Raw genomic sequence first — 22,116 nt, 5'->3', positions numbered from 1 at the left:
GTTATAGGGTACAGTACAGGTGTGAGGTGGTGTTATAGGGTACAGTACTCGTGTGAGGTGGTGTTATAGGGTACAGTACAGGTGTGAGATGGTGTTATAGGGTACAGTAGTGAGGTGGTGTTATAGGGTACAGTACATGTGTAAGGTGGTGTTATAGGGTACAGTACAGGTGTGAGATGGTGTTATAGGATACAGTACAGGTGTGAGGTGGTGTTATAGGGTACAGGTGTGAGATGGTGTTATAGGGTACAGGTGTGAGGTGGTGTTATAGGATACAGTACAGGTGTGAGGTGGTGTTATAGGATACAGTACAGGTGTGAGATGGTGTTATAGGATACAGTACAGGTGTGAGATGGGGTTATAGGGTACAGTACAGATGTGAGGTGGGGTTATAGGGTACAGTACAGGTGTGAGGTGGTATTATAAGGTACAATACAGGTGTGAGGTGGTGTTATTGGATACAGCACAGGTGTGAGATGGTGTTATAGGGTACAGTAGTGAATTGGTGTTATAGGGTACAGTACAGGTGTGAGGTGGTGTTATAGGGTACAGTACAGGTGTGAGGTGGTGTTATAGGGTACAGTACATGTGAGGTGGTGTTATAGGATACAGTACAGGTGTGAGATGGTGTTATAGGGTGCAGTACAGGTGTGAGGTGGTGTTATAGGATACAGTGCAGGTGTGAGGTGGTGTTATAGGGTACAGTACAGGTGTGAGATGGTGTTATAGGGTACAGTACAGGTGTGAGGTGGTGTTATAGGATACAGTGCAGGTGTGAGGTGGTGTTATAGGGTACAGGTGTGAGGTGGTGTTATAGGGTACAGGTGTGAGGTGGTGTTATAGGGTACAAGTGTGAGGTGGTGTTATAGGGTACAAGTGTGAGGTGGTGTTATAGGGTACAGTACAGGTGTGAGATGGTGTTATAGGGTACAGTAGTGAGGTGGTGTTATAGGGTAAAGTACAGGTGTGAGATGGTGTTATAGGGTACAGTAGTGAGGTGGTGTTATAGGGTACAGTACAGGTGTGAGATGGTGTTATAGGAGTACAGTAGTGAGGTGGTGTTATAGGGTACAGTACAGGTGTGAGATGGTGTTATAGGATACAGTACAGGTGTGAGGTGGTGTTATAGGGTACAGGGTGAGATGGTGTTATAGGGTACAGTACAGGTGTGAGGTGGTGTTATAGGATACAGTACAGGTGTGAGGTGGTGTTATAGGGTACAGTAGTGAGGTGGTGTTATAGGGTACAGTACAGGTGTGAGATGGTGTTATAGGGTACAGTAGTGAGGTGTTGTTATAGGGTACAGTACAGGTGTGAGGTGGTGTTATAGGGTACAGTACAGGTGTGAGGTGGTGTTATAGGGTACAGTACTCGTGTGAGTGGTGTTATAGGGTACAGTACAGGTGTGAGATGGTGTTATAGGGTACAGTAGTGAGGTGGTGTTATAGGGTACAGTACATGTGTAAGGTGGTGTTATAGGGTACAGTACAGGTGTGAGATGGTGTTATAGGATACAGTACAGGTGTGAGGTGGTGTTATAGGGTACAGGTGTGAGATGGTGTTATAGGGTACAGGTGTGAGGTGGTGTTATAGGATACAGTACAGGTGTGAGGTGGTGTTATAGGATACAGTACAGGTGTGAGATGGTGTTATAGGATACAGTACAGGTGTGAGATGGGGTTATAGGGTACAGTACAGATGTGAGGTGGGGTTATAGGGTACAGTACAGGTGTGAGGTGGTATTATAAGGTACAATACAGGTGTGAGGTGGTGTTGTGGATACAGCACAGGTGTGAGATGGTGTTATAGGGTACAGTAGTGAATTGGTGTTATAGGGTACAGTACAGGTGTGAGGTGGTGTTATAGGGTACAGTACAGGTGTGAGGTGGTGTTATAGGGTACAGTACATGTGAGGTGGTGTTATAGGATACAGTACAGGTGTGAGATGGTGTTATAGGGTGCAGTACAGGTGTGAGTGGTGTTATAGGATACAGTGCAGGTGTGAGGTGGTGTTATAGGGTACAGTACAGGTGTGAGATGGTGTTATAGGGTACAGTACAGGTGTGAGGTGGTGTTATAGGATACAGTGCAGGTGTGAGGTGGTGTTATAGGGTACAGGTGTGAGGTGGTGTTATAGGGTACAGGTGTGAGGTGGTGTTATAGGGTACAAGTGTGAGGTGGTGTTATAGGGTACAAGTGTGAGGTGGTGTTATAGGGTACAGTACAGGTGTGAGATGGTGTTATAGGGTACAGTAGTGAGGTGGTGTTATAGGGTAAAGTACAGGTGTGAGATGGTGTTATAGGGTACAGTAGTGAGGTGGTGTTATAGGGTACAGTACAGGTGTGAGATGGTGTTATAGGGTACAGTAGTGAGGTGGTGTTATAGGATACAGTACAGGTGTGAGATGGTGTTATAGGATACAGTACAGGTGTGAGGTGGTGTTATAGGGTACAGGGGTGAGATGGTGTTATAGGGTACAGTACAGGTGTGAGGTGGTGTTATAGGATACAGTACAGGTGTGAGGTGGTGTTATAGGGTACAGTAGTGAGGTGGTGTTATAGGGTACAGTACAGGTGTGAGATGGTGTTATAGGGTACAGTAGTGAGGTGTTGTTATAGGGTACAGTACAGGTGTGAGGTGGTGTTATAGGGTACAGTACAGGTGTGAGGTGGTGTTATAGGGTACAGTACTCGTGTGAGGTGGTGTTATAGGGTACAGTACAGGTGTGAGGTGGTGTTATAGGTTACAGTACAGGTGTGAGGTGGTGTTATAGGATACAGTACAGGTGTGAGGTGGTGTTATAGGGTACAGTACAGGTGTGAGATGGTGTTATAGGATACAGTACAGGTGTGAGGTGGTGTTATAGGGTACAGGTGTGAGATGGTGTTATAGGGAACAGTACAGTAGTGAGGTGGTGTTATAGGGTACAGTACAGGTGTGAGGTGGTGTTATAGGTTACAGTACAGGTGTGAGGTGGTGTTATAGGGTACAGGTGTGAGATGGTGTTATAGGGAACAGTACAGTAGTGAGGTGGTGTTATAGGGTACAGTACAGGTGTGAGGTGGTGTTATAGGTTACAGTACAGGTGTGAGGTGGTTTTATAGGGTACAGGTGTGAGGTGGTGTTATAGGGTACACGTGTGAGGTGGTGTTATAGGGTACAAGTGTGAGGTGGTGTTATAGGGTACAGTACAGGTGTGAGATGGTGTTATAGGGTACAGTACAGGTGTGAGGTGGTGTTATAGGGTACAGTACTCGTGTGAGGTGGTGTTATAGGGTACAGTACAGGTGTGAGGTGGTGTTATAGTTACAGGTGTGAGGTTTATAGGGTACAGTACAGGTGTGAGATGGTGTTATAGGATACAGTACAGGTGTGAGGTGGTGTTATAGGGTACAGTACAGGTGTGAGATGGTGTTATAGGATACAGTAGTGAGGTGTTATAGGTACAGTACAGGTGTGGTGGTTATAGGGTACAGGTGTGAGATGGTGTTATAGGGAACAGTACAGTAGTGTGAGGTGGTGTTATAGGGTACAGTACAGGTGTGAGGTGGTGTTATAGGTTACAGTACAGGTGTGAGGTGTTGTTATAGGGTACAGTACAGGTGTGAGTTGGTGTTATAGGGTACAGGTGTGAGTGGTGTTACAGTACAGTGTGAGGTGGTGTTATAGGGTACAGTACAGGTGTGAGATGGTGTTATAGGGTACAGTACAGGTGTGAGATGGTGTTATGGGGTACAGTACAGTAGTGAGGTGGTGTTATAGGGTACAGTAGTGAGGTGGTGTTATAGGGTACAGTACAGGTGTGAGGTGGTGTTATAGGGTACACTACAGGTGTGAGGTGGTGTTATAGGGTACAGTACAGGTGTGAGGTGGTGTTATAGGGTACAGGTGTGAGGTGGTGTTATAGGGTACAGTACAGGTGTGAGATGGTGTTATAGGGTACAGTACAGGTGTGAGATGGTGTTATGGGGTACAGTACAGTAGTGAGGTGGTGTTATAGGGTACAGTAGTGAGGTGGTGTTATAGGGTACAGTACAGGTGTGAGATGGTGTTATAGGGTACAGTACAGGTGTGAGATGGTGTTATGGGGTACAGTACAGGTGTGAGGTGGTGTTATGGGGTACACTACAGGTGTGAGGTGGTGTTATAGGGTACAGTACAGGTGTGAGGTGGTGTTATAGGGTACAGTACAGAAATGACGTGGTGTTATAGGGTACATTACAGGTCTGAGGTGGTGTTATAGGGTACAGGTGTGAGGTGGTGTTATAGGGTACAGTACAGGTGTGAGATGGTGTTATAGTGTACAGGTGTGAGGTGGTGTTACAGGGTACAGTACAGGTGTGAGATGGTGTTATAGGCTACAGGTGTGAGGTGGTGTTATAGGGTACAGTACAGGTGTGAGATGGTGTTATAGGGTACAGTACAGGTGTGAGATGGTGTTATGGGGTACAGTACAGTAGTGAGGTGGTGTTATAGGGTACAGTAGTGAGGTGGTGTTATAGGGTACAGTACAGGTGTGAGGTGGTGTTATAGGGTACACTACAGGTGTGAGGTGGTGTTATAGGGTACAGTACAGGTGTGAGGTGGTGTTATAGGGTACAGGTGTGAGGTGGTGTTATAGGGTACAGTACAGGTGTGAGATGGTGTTATAGGGTACAGTACAGGTGTGAGATGGTGTTATGGGGTACAGTACAGTAGTGAGGTGGTGTTATAGGGTACAGTAGTGAGGTGGTGTTATAGGTTACAGTACAGGTGTGAGGTGGTGTTATAGGGTACAGGTGTGAGGTGGTGTTATAGGGTACAGTACAGGTGTGAGATGGTGTTATAGGGTACAGTACAGGTGTGAGATGGTGTTATGGGGTACAGTACAGTAGTGAGGTGGTGTTATAGGGTACAGTAGTGAGGTGGTGTTATAGGTTACAGTACAGGTGTGAGATGGTGTTATAGTGTACAGGTGTGAGGTGGTGTTACAGGGTACAGTACAGGTGTGAGATGGTGTTATAGGCTACAGGTGTGAGGTGGTGTTATAGGGTACAGTACAGGTGTGAGATGGTGTTATAGGATACAGTACAGGTGTGAGGTGGTGTTATAGGGTACAGGTGTGAGATGGTGTTATAGGGTACAGGTGTGAGGTGGTGTTATAGGGTACAGGTGTGAGGTGGTGTTATAGGTTACATTACAGGTGTGAGGTGGTGTGAGGTGGTGTTATAGGGTACAGGTGTGAGATGGTGTTATAGGGTACAGTACAGGTGTGAGATGGTGTTATGGGGTACAGTACAGTAGTGAGGTGGTGTTATAGGGTACAGTAGTGAGGTGGTGTTATAGGGTACAGTAGTGAGGTGGTGTTATAGGTTACAGTACAGGTGTGAGGTGTTGTTATAGGGTACAGTACAGGTGTGAGTTGGTGTTATAGGGTACAGGTGTGAGGTGGTGTTATAGGGTACAGTACAGGTGTGAGATGGTGTTATAGGGTACAGTACAGGTGTGAGATGGTGTTATGGGGTACAGTACAGTAGTGAGGTGGTGTTATAGGGTACAGTAGTGAGGTGGTGTTATAGGGTACAGTACAGGTGTGAGGTGGTGTTATAGGGTACACTACAGGTGTGAGGTGGTGTTATAGGGTACAGGTGTGAGGTGGTGTTATAGGGTACAGGTGTGAGGTGGTGTTATAGGGTACAGGTGTGAGGTGGTGTTATAGGGTACAGTACAGGTGTGAGATGGTGTTATAGGGTACAGTACAGGTGTGAGATGGTGTTATGGGGTACAGTACAGTAGTGAGGTGGTGTTATAGGGTACAGTAGTGAGGTGGTGTTATAGGGTACAGTACAGGTGTGAGATGGTGTTAGAGGGTACAGTACAGGTGTGAGATGGTGTTATGGGGTACAGTACAGGTGTGAGGTGGTGTTATGGGGTACAGTACAGGTGTGAGGTGGTGTTATAGGGTACACTACAGGTGTGAGGTGGTGTTATAGGGTACAGTACAGGTGTGAGGTGGTGTTATAGGGTACAGTACAGAAATGACGTGGTGTTATAGGGTACATTACAGGTCTGAGGTGGTGTTATAGGGTACAGGTGTGAGGTGGTGTTATAGGATACAGTACAGGTGTGAGATGGTGTTATAGTGTACAGGTGTGAGGTGGTGTTACAGGGTACAGTACAGGTGTGAGATGGTGTTATAGGCTACAGGTGTGAGGTGGTGTTATAGGGTACAGTACAGGTGTGAGATGGTGTTATAGGATACAGTACAGGTGTGAGGTGGTGTTATAGGGTACAGGTGTGAGATGGTGTTATAGGGTACAGGTGTGAGGTGGTGTTATAGGGTACAGGTGTGAGGTGGTGTTATAGGTTACATTACAGGTGTGAGGTGGTGTGAGGTGGTGTTATAGGGTACAGTACAGGTGTGAGGTGGTGTTATAGGGTACAGGTGTGAGATGGTGTTATAGGGTACAGGTGTGAGGTGGTGTTATAGGGTACAGTACAGGTGTGAGATGGTGTTATAGGGTACAGTACAGGTGTGAGATGGTGTTATGGGGTACAGTACAGTAGTGAGATGGTGTTATGGGGTACAGTACAGTAGTGAGGTGGTGTTATAGGGTACAGGTGTGAGGTGGTGTTATAGGGTACAGGTGTGAGGTGGTGTTATAGGATACAGTGCAGGTGTGAGGTGGTGTTACAGGGTACAGGTGTGAGGTGGTGTTATAGGGTACAGTACAGGTGTGAGGTGGTGTTATAGGGTACAGGTGTGAGATGGTGTTATAGGGTACAGGTGTGAGGTGGTGTTATAGGGTACAAGTGTGAGGTGGTGTTATAGGTTACAAGTGTGAGGTGGTGTTATAGGTTACAGTACAGGTGTGAGGTGGTGTTATAGGATACAGTACAGGTGTGAGGTGGTGTTATAGGGTACAGTACAGGTGTGAGGTGGTGTTATAGGGTACAGGTGTGAGATGGTGTTATAGGGTACAGGTGTGAGATGGTGTTATAGGGTACAGGTGTGAGGTGGTGTTATAGGGTACAGTACAGGTGTGAGATGGTGGTATAGGATACAGTACAGGTGTGAGGTGGTGTTATAGGATACAGTACAGGTGTGAGGTGGTGTTATAGGGTACAGGTGTGAGATGGTGTTATAGGGTACAGGTGTGAGGTGGTGTTATAGGGTACAGGTGTGAGGTGGTGTTATAGGTTACATTACAGGTGTGAGGTGGTGTGAGGTGGTGTTATAGGGTACAGTACAGGTGTGAGGTGGTGTTATAGGGTACAGGTGTGAGATGGTGTTATAGGGTACAGGTGTGAGGTGGTGTTATAGGGTACAGTACAGGTGTGAGATGGTGTTATAGGGTACAGTACAGGTGTGAGATGGTGTTATGGGGTACAGTACAGTAGTGAGGTGGTGTTATAGGGTACAGGTGTGAGGTGGTGTTATAGGGTACAGGTGTGAGGTGGTGTTATAGGATACAGTGCAGGTGTGAGGTGGTGTTACAGGGTACAGGTGTGAGGTGGTGTTATAGGGTACAGTACAGGTGTGAGGTGGTGTTATAGGGTACAGGTGTGAGGTGGTGTTATAGGGTACAGGTGTGAGGTGGTGTTATAGGGTACAGTACAGGTGTGAGGTGGTGTTATAGGTTACAAGTGTGAGGTGGTGTTATAGGTTACAGTACAGGTGTGAGGTGGTGTTATAGGATACAGTACAGGTGTGAGGTGGTGTTATAGGGTACAGTACAGGTGTGAGGTGGTGTTATAGGGTACAGGTGTGAGATGGTGTTATAGGGTACAGGTGTGAGATGGTGTTATAGGGTACAGGTGTGAGGTGGTGTTATAGGGTACAGTACAGGTGTGAGATGGTGGTATAGGATACAGTACAGGTGTGAGGTGGTGTTATAGGGTACAGGTGTGAGGTGGTGTTATAGGGTACAGGTGTGAGGTGGTGTTATAGGGTACAGGTGTGAGATGGTGTTATAGGGTACAGGTGTGAGGTGGTGTTATAGGGTACAGTACAGGTGTGAGATGGTGGTATAGGATACAGTACAGGTGTGAGGTGGTGTTATAGGGTACAGGTGTGAGGTGGTGTTATAGGGTACAGGTGTGAGGTGGTGTTATAGGGTACAGGTGTGAGGTGGTGTTATAGGGTACAAGTGTGAGGTGGTGTTATAGGGTACATTACAGGTGTGAGATGGTGTTATAGGGTACAGTACAGGTGTGAGATGGTGTTATAGGGTACAGTAGTGAGGTGGTGTTATAGGGTACAGTACAGGTGTGAGGTGGTGTTATAGGGTACAGTACAGGTGTGAGGTGGTGTTATAGGGTACAGTACAGGTGTGAGGTGGTGTTATAGGGTACAGTACAGGTGTGAGGTGGTGTTATAGGGTACAGTACATGTGTGAGATGGTGTTATAGGGTACAGTACAGGTGTGAGATGGTGTTATAGGATACAGTACAGGTGTGAGGTGGTGTTATAGGGTACAGGTGTGAGATGGTGTTATAGGGTACAGGTGTGAGGTGGTGTTATAGGGTACAGGTGTGAGGTGGTGTTATAGGTTACAGGTGTGAGGTGGTGTTATAGGTTACATTACAGGTGTGAGGTGGTGTTATAGGATACAGTACAGGTGTGAGGTGGTGTTATAGGGTACACTACAGAAATTAGGTGGTGTTATAGGGTACAGTAGTGAGGTGGTGTTATAGGGTACAGTACAGGTGTGGGGTGGTGTTATAGGGTACAGGTGTGAGGTGGTGTTATAGGGTACAGGTGTGAGGTAGTGTTATAGGATACAGTACAGGTGTGAGGTGGTGTTATAGGGTACACTACAGGTGTGAGGTGGTGTTATAAGGTACAGTACAGAAATGAGGTGGTGTTATAGGGTACATTAGTGAGGTGGTGTTATAGGGTACAGGTGTGAGGTGGTGTTATAGGGTACAGGTGTGAGGTGGTGTTATAGGATACAGTACAGGTGTGAGATGGTGTTATAGGGTACAGTAAAGGTGTGAGATGGTGTTATAGGGTACAGTAGTGAGGTGGTGTTATAGGGTACAGTACAGGTGTGAGGTGGTTTTATAGGATACAGTACAGGTGTGAGATGGTGTTATAGGGTACAGTACAGTAATGAGGTGGTGTTATAGGGTACAGTACAGGTGTGAGATTGTGTTATAGGGTATATTACAGGTTTGAGGTGGTGCTATAGGGTACAGTAGTGAGGTGGTGTTATAGGGTACAGGTGTGAGGTGGTGTTATAGCATACAGTTCAGGTGTGAGGTTGTGTTATAGGATACAGTACAGGTGTGAGGTTGTGTTATAGGGTACAGGTGTGAGGTGGTGTTATAGGGTACAGGTGTGAGGTGGTGTTTTAAGGTACAGTACAGGTGTGAGATGTTGTTATAGGGTACAGTAGTGAGGTGGTGTTATAGGGTACAGTAGTGAGGTGGTGTTAAATGATACAGTACAGGTGTGCGGTGGTGTTATAGGGTACAGTACAGGTGTGAGGTGGTGTTACAGGGTACAGTAGTGAGGTGGTGTTATAGGGTACAGTAGTGAGGTGGTGTTATAGGGTACAGTAGTGAGGTGGTGTTAAATGATACAGTACAGGTGTGAGATGGTGTTATAGGGTACAGGTGTGAGGTGGTGTTTTAAGGTACAGTACAGGTGTGAGATGGTGTTATTGGGTATAGTAGTTAGGTGGTGTTATAGGGTACAGTAGTGAGGTGGTTTATAGGGTACAGTAGTGAGGTGGTTTTATAGGGTACAGTACAGGTGTGAGGTGGTGTTATAGGGTACAGGTGTAAGGTGGTGTTTTAAGGTACAGTACAGGTGTGAGATGGTGTTATGGGGTACAGTAGTGAGGTGGTGTTATAGGGTACAGTACAGGTGTGAGGTAGTGTTATAGGGTACAGGTGTGAGGTGGTGTTTTAAGGTACAGTACAGGTGTGAGATGATGTTATAGGGTATAGTAGTTAGGTGGTGTTATAGGGTACAGTAGTGAGGTGGTGTTATAGGGTACAGGTGTGAGGTGGTGTTATAGCATACAGTTCAGGTGTGAGGTTGTGTTATAGGATACAGTACAGGTGTGAGGTTGTGTTATAGGGTACAGGTGTGAGGTGGTGTTATAGGGTACAGTACAGGTGTGAGGTGGTGTTATAGGGTACAGTACAGGTGTGAGGTGGTGTTATATGGTACAGGGGTGAGGTGGTGTTATAGGGTGCAGTACAGGTGTGAGATGGTGTTATAGGGTATAGTAGTTAGGTGGTGTTATAGGGTACAGTAGTGAGGTGGTGTTATAGGGTATAGTAGTTAGGTGGTGTTATAGGGTACAGGTGTGAGGTGGTGTTATAGGGTACAGTAGTTAGGTGCTGTTATAGGGTACAGTAGTGAGGTGGTGTTATAGGGTACAGGTGTGAGGTGGTGTTATAGGGTACAGGTGTGAGGTGGTGTTATAGGGTACAGGTGTGAGGTGGTGTTATAGGGTACAGTAGTTTGGTGGTGTTATAGGGTACAGGTGTGAGGTGGTGTTATAGGGTACAGGTGTGAGGTGGTGTTATAGGGTACAGGTGTGAGGTGGTGTTATAGGGTACAGTAGTTAGGTGCTGTTATAGGGTACAGCAGTGAGGTGGTGTTATAGGGTACAGGTGTGAGGTGGTGTTTTAAGGTACAGTACAGGTGTGAGATGGTGTTATAGGGTACAGGTGTGAGGTGGTGTTTTAAGGTACAGTACAGATGTGAGATGGTGTTATGGGGTACAGTAGTGAGGTGGTGTTATAGGGTACAGTACAGGTGTGAGGTGATGTTATACGGTACATTACAGGTGTGAGGTGGTATTATAGGATACAGTACAGGTGTGAGATGGTGTTATAGGGTACAGGTGTGAGATGGTGTTATAGGGTACAGTAGTGAGGTGGTGTTATAGGGTACAGTACAGGTGTGAGGTGGTGTTATAGGGTACAGCACAGTAATGACGTTGTGTTATAGGGTACAGTACAGGTGTGAGATGGTGTTATAGGGTACAGTACAGGTGTGAGATGGTGTTATAGGGTACAGTACAGGTGTGAGATGGTGTTATGGGCTTCAGTACAGTAGTGAGGTGGTGTTATAGGCTACAGTACAGGTGTGAGGTGGTGTTATATGGTACAGGTGTGAGATGGTGTTATAGGGTACAGTAGTGAGGTGGTGTTATAGGGTACAGGTGTGAGGTGGTGTTATAGGATACAGTACAGGTGTGAAATGGTGTTATAGGGTGTGAGGTTGTGTTATAGGATACAGTACAGGTGTGAGGTGGTGTTATAGGGTACAGGTGTGAGGTGGTGTTATAGGGTACAGGTGTGAGGTGGAGTTATAGGATACAGTACAGGTGTGAAATTGTGTTATAGGGTACAGTTCAGGTGTGAGGTGGTGGTATATGGTACAGGGGTGAGGTGGTGTTATAGGGTGCAGTACAGGTGTGAGATGGTGTTATAGGGTACGATACAGGTGTGAGATGGTGTTATGGGGTACAGTACAGTAGTGAGGTGGTGTTATAGGGTAAAGTACAGGTGTGAGTTGGTGTTATAGGATACAGTACAGGTCTGAGGTGGTGATATAGGGTACAGTACAGGTGTGAGGTGGTGTTATATGGTGCAGTACAGGTGTGAGATGGTGTTATAGGGTACGATACAGGTGTGAGATGGTGTTATGGGGTACAGTACAGTGGTGAGGTGGTGTTATAGGGTAAAGTACAGGTGTGAGTTAGTGTTATAGGATACAGTACAGGTCTGAGGTGGTGTTATAGGGTACAGTACAGGTGTGAGATGGTGTTATAGGGTACAGTAGTGAGGTGGTGTTATAGGGTACAGTACAGGTGTGAGATGGTGTTATAGGGTACAGTAGTGAGGTGGTGTTATAGAGTACAGGTGTGAGGTGGTGTTATAGGATACAGTACAGGTGTGAGATGGTGTTATAGGGTACAGTAGTGAGGTGGTGTTATAGGGTACAGTACAGGTGTGAGGTGGTGTTATGGGATACAGTACAGTAATGACGTTGTGTTATAGGGTACAGTACAGGTGTGAGATGGTGTTATGGGCTTCAGTACAGTAGTGAGGTGGTGTTATAGGCTACAGTACAGGTGTGAGGTGGTGTTATATGGTACAGGTGTGAGATGGTGTTATAGGGTACAGTAGTGAGGTGGTGTTATAGGGTACAGGTGTGAGGTGGTGTTATGGGATACAGTACAGGTGTGAAATGGTGTTATAGGGTACAGTTCAGGTGTGAGGTTGTGTTATATGATACAGTACAGGTGTGAGGTGGTGTTATAGGGTACAGGTGTGAGGTGGTGTTATAGGGTACAGGTGTGAGGTGGAGTTATAGGATACAGTACAGGTGTGAAATTGTGTTATAGGGTACAGTTCAGGTGTGAGGTGGTGGTATATGGTACAGGGGTGAGGTGGTGTTATAGGGTGCAGTACAGGTGTGAGATGGTGTTATAGGGTACGATACAGGTGTGAGATGGTGTTATGGGGTACAGTACAGTAGTGAGGTGGTGTTATAGGGTAAAGTACAGGTGTGAGTTGGTGTTATAGGATACAGTACAGGTCTGAGGTGGTGATATAGGGTACAGTACAGGTGTGAGGTGGTGTTATATGGTGCAGTACAGGTGTGAGATGGTGTTATAGGGTACGATACAGGTGTGAGATGGTGTTATGGGGTACAGTACAGTAGTGAGGTGGTGTTATAGGGTAAAGTACAGGTGTGAGTTGGTGTTATAGGATACAGTACAGGTCTGAGGTGGTGTTATAGGGTACAGTACAGGTGTGAGGTGGTGTTATATGGTACAGGGGTGAGGTGGTGTTATAGGATACAGTACAGGTGTGAGATGGTGTTATAGGGTACAGTAGTGAGGTGGTGTTATAGGGTACAGTTCAGGTGTGAGGTTGTGTTATTGGGTACAGGTGTGAGGTGGTGTTATAGGGTACAGTTCAGGTGTGAGGTGGTGTTATAGGGTACAGGTGTGAGGTGGTGTTATAGGGTACAGTTCAGGTGTGAGGTGGTGTTATAGGGTACAGTTCAGGTGTGAGGTGGTGTTATAGGGTACAGGTGTGAGGTGGTGTTATAGGGTACAGTTCAGGTGTGAGGTGGTGTTATAGGGTACAGTTCAGGTGTGAGGTTGTGTTATTGGGTACAGGTGTGAGGTGGTGTTATAGGGTACAGTACAGGTGTGAGGTGATGTTATATGGTTACAGGGGTGAGGTGGTGTTATAGGGTGCAGTACAGGTGTGAAATGGTGTTATAGGGTACGATACAGGTGTGAGATGGTGTTATGGGGTACAGTAGTGAGGTGGTGTTATAGGGTAAAGTACAGGTGTGAGGTGATGTTATATGGTTACAGGTGTGAGGTGGTGTTATAGGGTGCAGTACAGGTGTGAAATGGTGTTATAGGGTACGATACAGGTGTGAGATGGTGTTATGGGGTACAGTAGTGAGGTGGTGTTATAGGGTAAAGTACAGGTGTGAGTTGGTGTTATAGGATACAGTAGTGAGGTGGTGTTATAGGGTACAGGTGTGAGGTGGTGTTATAGGATACAGTACAGGTGTGAGATGGTGTTATAGGGCACAGTAGTGAGGTGGTGTTATAGGGTACAGTTGTGAAGTGGTGTTATAGGGTACAGTACAGGTGTGATGTGGTGTTATAGGGTACAGTACAGGTGTGAGATGGTGTTATAGGGTACAGTAGTGAGGTGGTGTTATAGGGTACAGTACAGGTATTAAGTATACAAGTTTATGAAAGTAGAGGTACCTATTGTCTCACCTGCCGAAGGTGGGTCCCATGAAGGCGGGGTGACGGAACATAGCAGCTGTACCCAGGAATGTTCCGAGGCCCAGCGGTGTCCCTAGGTGCTGGCCTGAGTGGTTGCTATGGGGATGAGCTAGACCAGGAAATGCAGCTGCTGCGGCAGCAGCAGCTGTCCAGGCAGACTCTAGGACAGGGTGAGGGTGTGGGGGAAAGGGACCCCCATCCAGGTAGTGGCTGAGGGGGTGGGCGGCTGACAGGGGGCCAGGGAAAGGGAGTCCAGAGGGGTGCGTCTGGACACCTGCCTTTTCACGCTTACGCCACTTAGCACGACGATTCTGAAACCATACCTATAGAGAGAGAGTGGGAGAGAGGTCAGAGGTTAGCTAACATAGGCTACATTTCATTTTGTATAGGTTTATTAGATTGATTGAATAGATACATTTTAGCAGAATAAAAACAAAGGTGTCTGCCTATGCTGGCTTCCTACAAATTGATATTGAGAAACATGAACAACTTTGGAGCGATATAAGGTGACAAGGTTATTTAGGCAGCTGCCTATATTTGGAAGACCGGGAAACCCTTGCTGTGCCACATCGAACCTGCTCGAGCGCAAACTCCTGTGTAAACGGAAGATCCCATCGCTCTGGTTCATGAGGTGACAAACAGGCAGAAAGTCAGCGGTAATTACACAAGCACTAAAACCCGCGCTCCCTCATGGTCCGTTAGTCTAAAGTTAGCTAATTAAAATCAGTTCCCCCTGCAGTCTGACTGATAGACTGAGATCGGTGTGGCGCGCCGTAATTAAGAACCGTGTTAACAAAGGATGGGGAGAATAGCAGCTGAACAGAGTCCAATAACAATTAATGCGCTTTAAATTAAATTCTTCAAAATGTTGAACAAGTCATTTCCAAAGGGTATTTAACTTTCCCACGCCCCCCCCCTTGCCTATTGCGCTGCTGAAACAGGGGCTCTGACAATGGAAGAAAATGTCAACAGTAAGAGGAAGTGAACGATATTAGCCCTGCGCGCGCACACACACACACACTATTCCGTTGGAAGCTGTTTAGCATTACACGGCCCCTCGGGAATGTACGAGTTATATCACCTCCCGATGGCGCCCGTTAAGTGATTTGTTCACCTACGGTCCGGCGAAGGGACATCTGTTGTTTTATACCGGCCGTAACCCCGGATGGAGCATCGCTGTGTTTGAACTGTCTCTTTGGTTATGAGCCCTGGGCTAATACATGCAAGCCACGCTCTCTATGGAGAGATAGGAGGGGAGGGAGAGGGGGGAGCAAACACCTTTAATGGTCCCTCATTCGCTCCAAGTGCAAAGCATCGGATCAATGCGGCTCTATTGCAATCACAAAATGAGAAATCAAATAGCATTATTCTGCAGCCACCCCTTTCTCCCCCTCCCCTCTCTTCTCTTTCTCTCCATCTCCATCTCCCCCTCCCTCTCTCTCTCTCTTCCTCCCTCTCATACACCTCCTCTCTCTCTCTCTCGTTCCGGCGATGGTAATTCAAACACCATTTTCTCCCTGAGAATAGCTCGTGTTTGCTCTTGGACTAAGTGCGCTTTTATGAATCGTCCGCGTCCGCTTAATTACCGTTAAAACGTCCCTCCGTGCATGTAATAACTTCCAATAACAGGATGGAGCTTCGCTACGCAGCGATTGGGGTCATTTAACACATTTCAGGGTGGTAAATCACTCAGACCCTCATAAAGACTTTTATCTATATAGCTACTGCTAAAGGCCTGAACTTGTGCCAACTTTATTGTATGCGTCATGTCAACACAAAAAACAGCAAATAACGTAGGAATATTGGGAAATACAAATAATTATAGACTTAGTAAAATTATGATTCTATGAAGGTGTAAATCTGAAGATGCTTGGAAATTATGTTAGGCCTACATTGTATAAATATGCATTTGACGTTTTTGATTATTATAACAAGACAAAGACCTAATAATAATAAAATAGGAATTGTTTCATTACATACTCTAAGCCTAAGTGGTACTGGCCTTTATATTCGTTTCTAATTTGGTAGCCTATTTATTTCAATAACCTATTTGAAATGTTTTAATGTTATTATATAACCATTTTAGTTGAAAGCGACAGACAGCCGTAATTGCAGCAATAAAACGTTAAAAAGCCACTTACTTGGACGCGCGCCTCGGTCAGATCCAGCCGCATCGCAAGCTCTTCTCTGAAAAGGCAAGAAAAGAGGTTACCGTTTTTGATCAAGAACTCGAATGTTTTTTTTTTATCTCTCCCGCACCCGTAACAATACAAGAAAATTGTTATTTTTTAGACACCGAAAACCCACAGAGAAACGACGGTCCTTTATGCTATTTTCCTTACGATGGTTTGAGGAACATTGTCAGGGTGATTGTAATGTGTCTTTTTTCCCCATAATAGCTGCCTTATACAATGGCTTTCTTTAGAGTCAGTGGAACAACATAATGGTGGAATTTGGAAATAATGACATCCAAACTATTACAAAGTCATCATGCGCTTGGCTGAAATAGAAGTCTATACATGCACAAATTGATTACCACAATTTCGCCTTAGAAATAATAAACGCACAAAAACATCGATCAACAATAGCATATTTATTATTTGGCTCATGTTGCCATTGTTAAATAATATTTTCCAAATCCCCGTTCAAAACATAATTTATATTCCTTATCTTGAACGTGTTCTACAGATGATTTACCTTACTGAAAGTGATAGGCTAACCAGTCTGTCTGCTGCATGCATGAAAAAAATTGACATTCTGAAGCCTGTTGTTCATTTCATTATGCATAGTAATATTCCATTCTGTAATATTACAATTATAATAAGATAATAGGCTAATGAGAAAAATCTAATCTCAAATCTAAATATTCAACTCTACATGTGGGGTCCTGAAAACACATAGGCCTATACATTTGCTTTTACAATAATATTAGGTTTTCAAAAAATACTTACATTTGATATTCCCTTAAAGGCCTACATTTTGTAGTCTATTGCATCAAAAAAAGAAGTAGGACTTACTCGTGTATAATTTTTTTTTTTTTAATGTAATTTAAAAAACGTATCTAGAGGCAGGTAGCCTCGTGGTTAGAGCGTTGGGTCAGTAACCGAAAGGTTGCTTAATCGAATCCCCGATCTGACAAGATAAATAGAGATAAATCTGTCGTTCTTCCCCTGAACAAGGCAGTTAACCCACTGTTCCCCGGTAGGCCGTCAATGTAAATAAGAATTTGTTCTTAACTGACTTGCCTAATTAAATAAAGGTTACATTTAAACATTTTTTTTATTTTTTATTTAGAGCAGCCTTAGCAGTGACTTACTCTCAATTCATCAGTCAGAAGAAAAACTATTGCATTCCATGACGTGATTGTGGAGCAAAACATAATGAGTCTGAAATAGAATTATATGTGTAGCCTTAACAAAAATGAAAGAACAGACACGATTTAATATTTGACACTGCCAAAAACATTATTTGCCTTTAATTGTCAGGAACAGATGATTTGTGTGAAATGCTGTTTTCACGTTCTCTGTTCTCTCGAGATGCGTAGCCTAGACCTTCAGCTAATGAATGAATAAAGAAAGAGTTGACGTGCGCGTCATCGTGTGTGTGCATGTGTGTGGGTGTATGTGTGTGTGTGCGTTTTATACTATTGAGCTTGGGCAGGCTCAGAATCCTACATTTCGTTGAATAGATCAGCAGTGCGCACGGACAAGCTGCCACCAGCTAATTTTCCATATGAGAATAATATCCATATCGCCGATAACAATGAGATTAGGTAAATGTGACAAAACGGATTGGTTCTCCCACTTTAAGCTATTGTTCTGCCTTATGTAAGGCACTGATTCGGCTACATGGTAGGTGTCAACTCATCAGTCTCGAATTATAGCTGGGTTGAATTACCTAAGTGGATAAAAAGTGGACTGTTTTTTAGGCCTACTATTTATTACATAAATAAATAGTGACGATAAAGGGTTTTAATGTTGTTACCACATACATCACAATTCAAATATAGGTATCATAAATGACAAGGCTTATGCGTGTTTGACCTCATGTTATAAAAGTTGATACACCATTGTATGATATAGCAGATTTGTGACATTCTTTCACATTATTCTGAGTTATATGTTTGCCTCTGGTAGTTGTATCTCAGGCTCTGTAAAGATAAAATAATGTTATATTTTCCGACTTCAACTATTCCGTTATTATTATTATGATTAGTATTATTACTAAAGTAGGCACACTGCTACTTTTTGTTCGTTATGTCGCATACAACTAATGAGGCTTAGACGAAAAAAGTGTACGGTGAAATAGAAACGTCTATCCAAAACGTGCATTTAACGAAATGTTGTCATGGTTGGGTGACATTGTTGTAGGTGTTACAACAATGATGGCGTTAATGTTAGGGATGTTGCATATGAATGAATACCAGAGTTTGTGCTGTAACTGTAGATAATACTGTACCTGGTGAAGACGTCGGGGTAGTGTGTCTTCTGGAAAGCCCTCTCCAGCTCCTCCAGCTGATAGCTGGTGAATGTAGTCCTGTATCTTCTTTGCTTGCGTTTTAGCATTCCTTCCTCTGAATCACTGCCTGCCGACAGACACACGCTGTCCTCGCCGTCCCTCACGTCTCCATCCCCGGCGTGGAGGCTCTCCCTCTCGTCGTCCTTCGGGGAGAGACCCATCGTCTCCCCGCAGCTCTCCTCCTCTTTTCCCGCGTCCTCGTCAAACTTCATCGAACCTAACTCGCCCAGCCTTAGTCCAGGCCCATCTTCCGGCCCTTCAGTGGGACTCTGGCCTCCCTCTCCCCGGATCAGGGACGCGTTCTCCCTGTACGATTTGCTCCGGCTGATGCTCACCTGTGGAGCCTGGATGATTTTGAGGCTCTCGCAGGCTTGGTCCACCAGGAGCCTCTCCTTGTCCAATTTCTCCCCTATGTCATGAACTAAACCCCGGCCGTGGTCCAGGTACTTCCCCCCTGGTCCGTAGAGCCGGCGCATCTTTGGTGGAAGGTGCATGTCTGTGTCTAGGGATATGAGATCTTTAGTCGAGCCGATAGTGAGGGTGTCAAAGGTATGGAGAGGACGACGAGACATGTGTAAGTGCAGGAAAAGCAAATGGAGACCGGAGCGCAACAAGGCACACAGTCCAATGCAAAGTTATGCACAATGCATTAAAGTGAGAATGTTTGAATAAACTTGAAAATGTATTATTTCTGTCTACAATTGCATGCACATTTGAGTAGCCTATGTATCGTATCGACGATAAAGTTGACAGATATCTTATTTTCCACTGTCGCACAACCTCAGACACTTTTACATCTGATGGACCATTATTAGCAAATGTTTACTTCCATTCCGCAGTCAACTGTAGCCAATGCTGTATGTTGATGGTTTATTATCATGTTATAAACACACACCGTTATATTGGCTATATTCAACAACCAAAACATGTCATTGGAGCATTTAGAAACCCTTTCCAAAGTTGGCGAGCCATGTTTTCATAAGCGGGGTTGTCTTACCTTCGGTCTGCTTGTCGTGCTCCTGTCTCCCGGGTAGAGCTGTCAAACTTTGCGCCCCTATCAGCCTGACTTTACAGGGGCTCGGTCGGCCCAGAATACTGTCTATACAATAGGAGGAGAGCAGAGTGGGCGATTTACTCTTACATTCTCCCCGGTCGTGGATATCTTCTTCGAACTGACTAGTCATTTTGATCTGTTTAGTGAAGCGCTTATTTGACAGGAGAGCGGCAGTAGCCTAAATATGATCCTCACTCACCCTCCCTCACTCTCTTTCTTTCTATCTCTTTCCCTCACTCTCTCAATGTCCCCCTCTCTCTCTCTCTCCCTCTCTCTCTCTCTCTCTCTCTCTCTCTCTGACGTTCCGAGATTGTTCCTCTCACTATCCCTCCCTATACCCACCGTTAATGACAGAAACTGTTGGCTGGCTCAAGCCCCGCTCTCCGCGTGTTCGCATTGACGTGTGTTATATCCCCTGATTGGCTCGCGTCGGGGAAAGAGAAGCTTTATATATTTTAGCTGTTAAACTTAATTTTGGAGAAACGGAGAAAAACAAAGCTTGCGGTGGAACCCGGTTCCGATGGATTGAACTCAGTATTCGATTTTCCTTTTGGATTTCAAAAGGATATTGTAGGCCTACAAATAATATGCTGCTAATAACAATTATAATAGCCCAACAATAGTAACAATAATAATAATAATAATTAGAACAACAACAACAATAATAAAGACATTATATTGGCCTATCCAAATATGGGTTATTTTGTCGAGTTAAATAATCATGCATCATAGTTCAGCCCTTCAGTTAAAGGAAAATTCCACCCAAAAACAATCTTTGGGTATTTGTTTCATTAGTTAATTGTTGACATAGTCTAAAATTTTTTGCATGCCAGCAATCAAGTTTTCAATATATATTGTATATAACTTTCAAAATACAAAAATACAGCAGGTATGTTGCAAAATGCAGCATCATGTGATGCAAAACTTGTATTTCTGTATTTTGAAGGTTATATACTGTATGTTGGGATGGGATGGGATGTGTGAAACTTACTCCTCAGCCTGAAGTCTCCCGCTAGCTTTTGAGGTGGTGAGATTGACTAAGATGCTTGAGGAGGGCGGTCAGGTGTTTGTGAGGTCCTGAGTTCACACCAGTTATGGGCCAAATTGGGTTGAGGTGGTACTCGCTAAGCAAGCAGCGTGATGCCCTTTACAGTGGTGCCGTGACCCGGATCTACAGTGGCGCTTAGCTCAATGCTGGGGTCGCCGTTGAGTACGTTTTTATTTATTTATTTATTTATGTATTTATTTATTTATTTATTTATGGTACTTTTTACCCTTTTTTCTCTCCAATTTCGTGATTACAGTCTTGTCCCCATTGCTGCAACTCCTGTACGGACTCGGGAAAGGCGAAGGTCGAGAGCCACGTGTCCTCCGAAAAACTACCCCGCCAAGCCGCACTGCTTCCTGACACACTGACCTGCTTAACCCGGAAGCCAGCCGCACCAAATCTGGAGCGCGATGGGACAAGGACATCCCAGCCGACCAAACCCTCCCCTAACCCGGACTATGCTGTGCCAATTTCTTGTGCCGGCTCATGGGTTGGATCGAACCCGGATCTGTACTGACACCTCTAGCACTGCGATGCAGTGCCTTAGACCGCTGTGCCCCTCGGGAGGCCCCTGTTGAATGTAGCACATGGCAATGTGTGAAACTTTGTCAGCCTGAAGTGTCCCTCTTGTGTTGCCTCATTAGTTCGCTTTTGAGGTGGTACGATCGGGTAAAACAGTTGAGGGAAGACGTGTGCTAGCAAGACAGAGGTCCCGAGTTTGTGTATGGGCCAAATTGGGAGGAGCTGGTTCTCGCTAAACAAGCAGCGTGACATTTTTCACACTGACATGCAAAACATTTTGGGAGTGTATCAACAATGGACTAAACAAATATTAAAAAGATAGTTGAGGTGGAGTTTTCCTTTAACTGAAGGGCAGAACTGATGCATGATTGCTGGGCTGCACCCATGAAACAAGTCAGTATTTGATGTGCATCCATGTCTGAGGAAGTTAGATGTAGAAACCGGCCACTAGGGGCAACAGTGAGCTCTGTTACCTTCAGGTTTCGCTTTTGCTAGGGTGTTGTAGATGAGCGTAAGCATCTACCTCTGGTGCTAACAGTTGCATGTTCAAATCCAATGATTGAAAGTAGTTTAATATATTTTTGTTTTAAGCCTATCAGAGTTAATGCCGAAACTTAGCTCTGGTGCCAAAAGTTGCATGTCCGGATCCAGCAATCGAAAGTTGTTTTCGATATGTCCGGATCCACCAATCGAAAGTTGTTTTCGATATTTTTATTTTAAGGCTATCGCAGATCTTAACACTTACCTTAACCATTCAGAGTTAATGCCTAACCCAGGGTTTCCCAAACTCGGTCCTCGGGATCCCAAGGGGTGCACGTTTTCGTTTTTTGCCTAGCACTACACAGGCGATTCAAATAATCAACTAATCATCAAGCTTTGATAATTTGAATCAGCTGTGTAGTGTTAGGGCCAAAAATAAATGGCCACCCCTTGAGGTCCCGAGGACTGAGTTTGGGAAACGCTGGACTTTAAGGTTTCAGAGTTAATGGCTAAACTTAACCCTAACCTTAAAAATTCGGAGTTAATGCCTAAACATCACCTTAAACACGAAATGTGACGTTTGGAACAACAGAAAAATGTGACATTTGACAAACATGGATGAATGTCTAATTCTGATGTGAGATTGGGAGAGCTTCACTGTTGACCTGGCTGGATTATTTAACTCAACTAAATAATCCATATTTCGATAGGCTGTTTGGCAAGG

The 22,116-nt window shown here is 44.9% G+C and overlaps 1 protein-coding gene and 1 long non-coding RNA gene across 8 annotated transcripts in view; one reads left to right on the top strand and one right to left on the bottom strand.

Moving 5' to 3' along the window:
• The window catches only part of arxa (aristaless related homeobox a), a 28,115-nt gene extending 6,374 nt beyond the window's left edge, over window positions 1-21,741 (bottom strand). Inside the window, exons 1-5 of one of the 6 annotated variants that reach the window (XM_035741762.2) lie at window positions 21,658-21,741; window positions 19,286-19,387; window positions 18,229-18,805; window positions 15,912-15,957; window positions 13,762-14,093 (exon numbers count right to left, since the gene is read on the bottom strand). In XM_035741762.2, coding sequence (XP_035597655.1) covers window positions 13,762-14,093; window positions 15,912-15,957; window positions 18,229-18,782 — 932 coding nt within the window. In that variant the 5' untranslated portion in view covers window positions 18,783-18,805; window positions 19,286-19,387; window positions 21,658-21,741. Of the gene's footprint in view, window positions 1-13,749; window positions 14,094-15,911; window positions 15,958-18,228; window positions 18,806-19,285; window positions 19,753-21,657 lie in introns of those variants that run through there. The other 5 variants (XM_035741763.2, XM_035741764.2, XM_035741760.2 and 2 more) reach the window with 5 other exon arrangements.
• On the top strand, window positions 8,025-13,701 carry LOC127912849 (uncharacterized). 2 transcript variants are annotated; one of them, XR_008083687.1, is made up of 3 exons: window positions 8,025-8,256; window positions 10,910-10,995; window positions 12,020-13,701. It is a non-coding gene; the product is annotated as an uncharacterized LOC127912849 (long non-coding RNA). The 2 variants fall into 2 exon arrangements; XR_008083688.1 differs by lacking the exon at window positions 8,025-8,256 and adding an exon at window positions 9,614-9,632 and having other exon boundaries at window positions 10,846-10,995.
• Window positions 21,742-22,116: the final 375 nt, after the last annotated feature.

The sequence above is a fragment of the Oncorhynchus keta genome, chromosome 28 (assembly GCF_023373465.1).
Source record: "Oncorhynchus keta strain PuntledgeMale-10-30-2019 chromosome 28, Oket_V2, whole genome shotgun sequence".
NCBI classification, from domain to species: Eukaryota; Metazoa; Chordata; class Actinopteri; order Salmoniformes; family Salmonidae; genus Oncorhynchus; species Oncorhynchus keta.
Note: the sequence above shows the minus strand (reverse complement) of the source record. Positions and strands in the feature narration are given on the sequence as shown.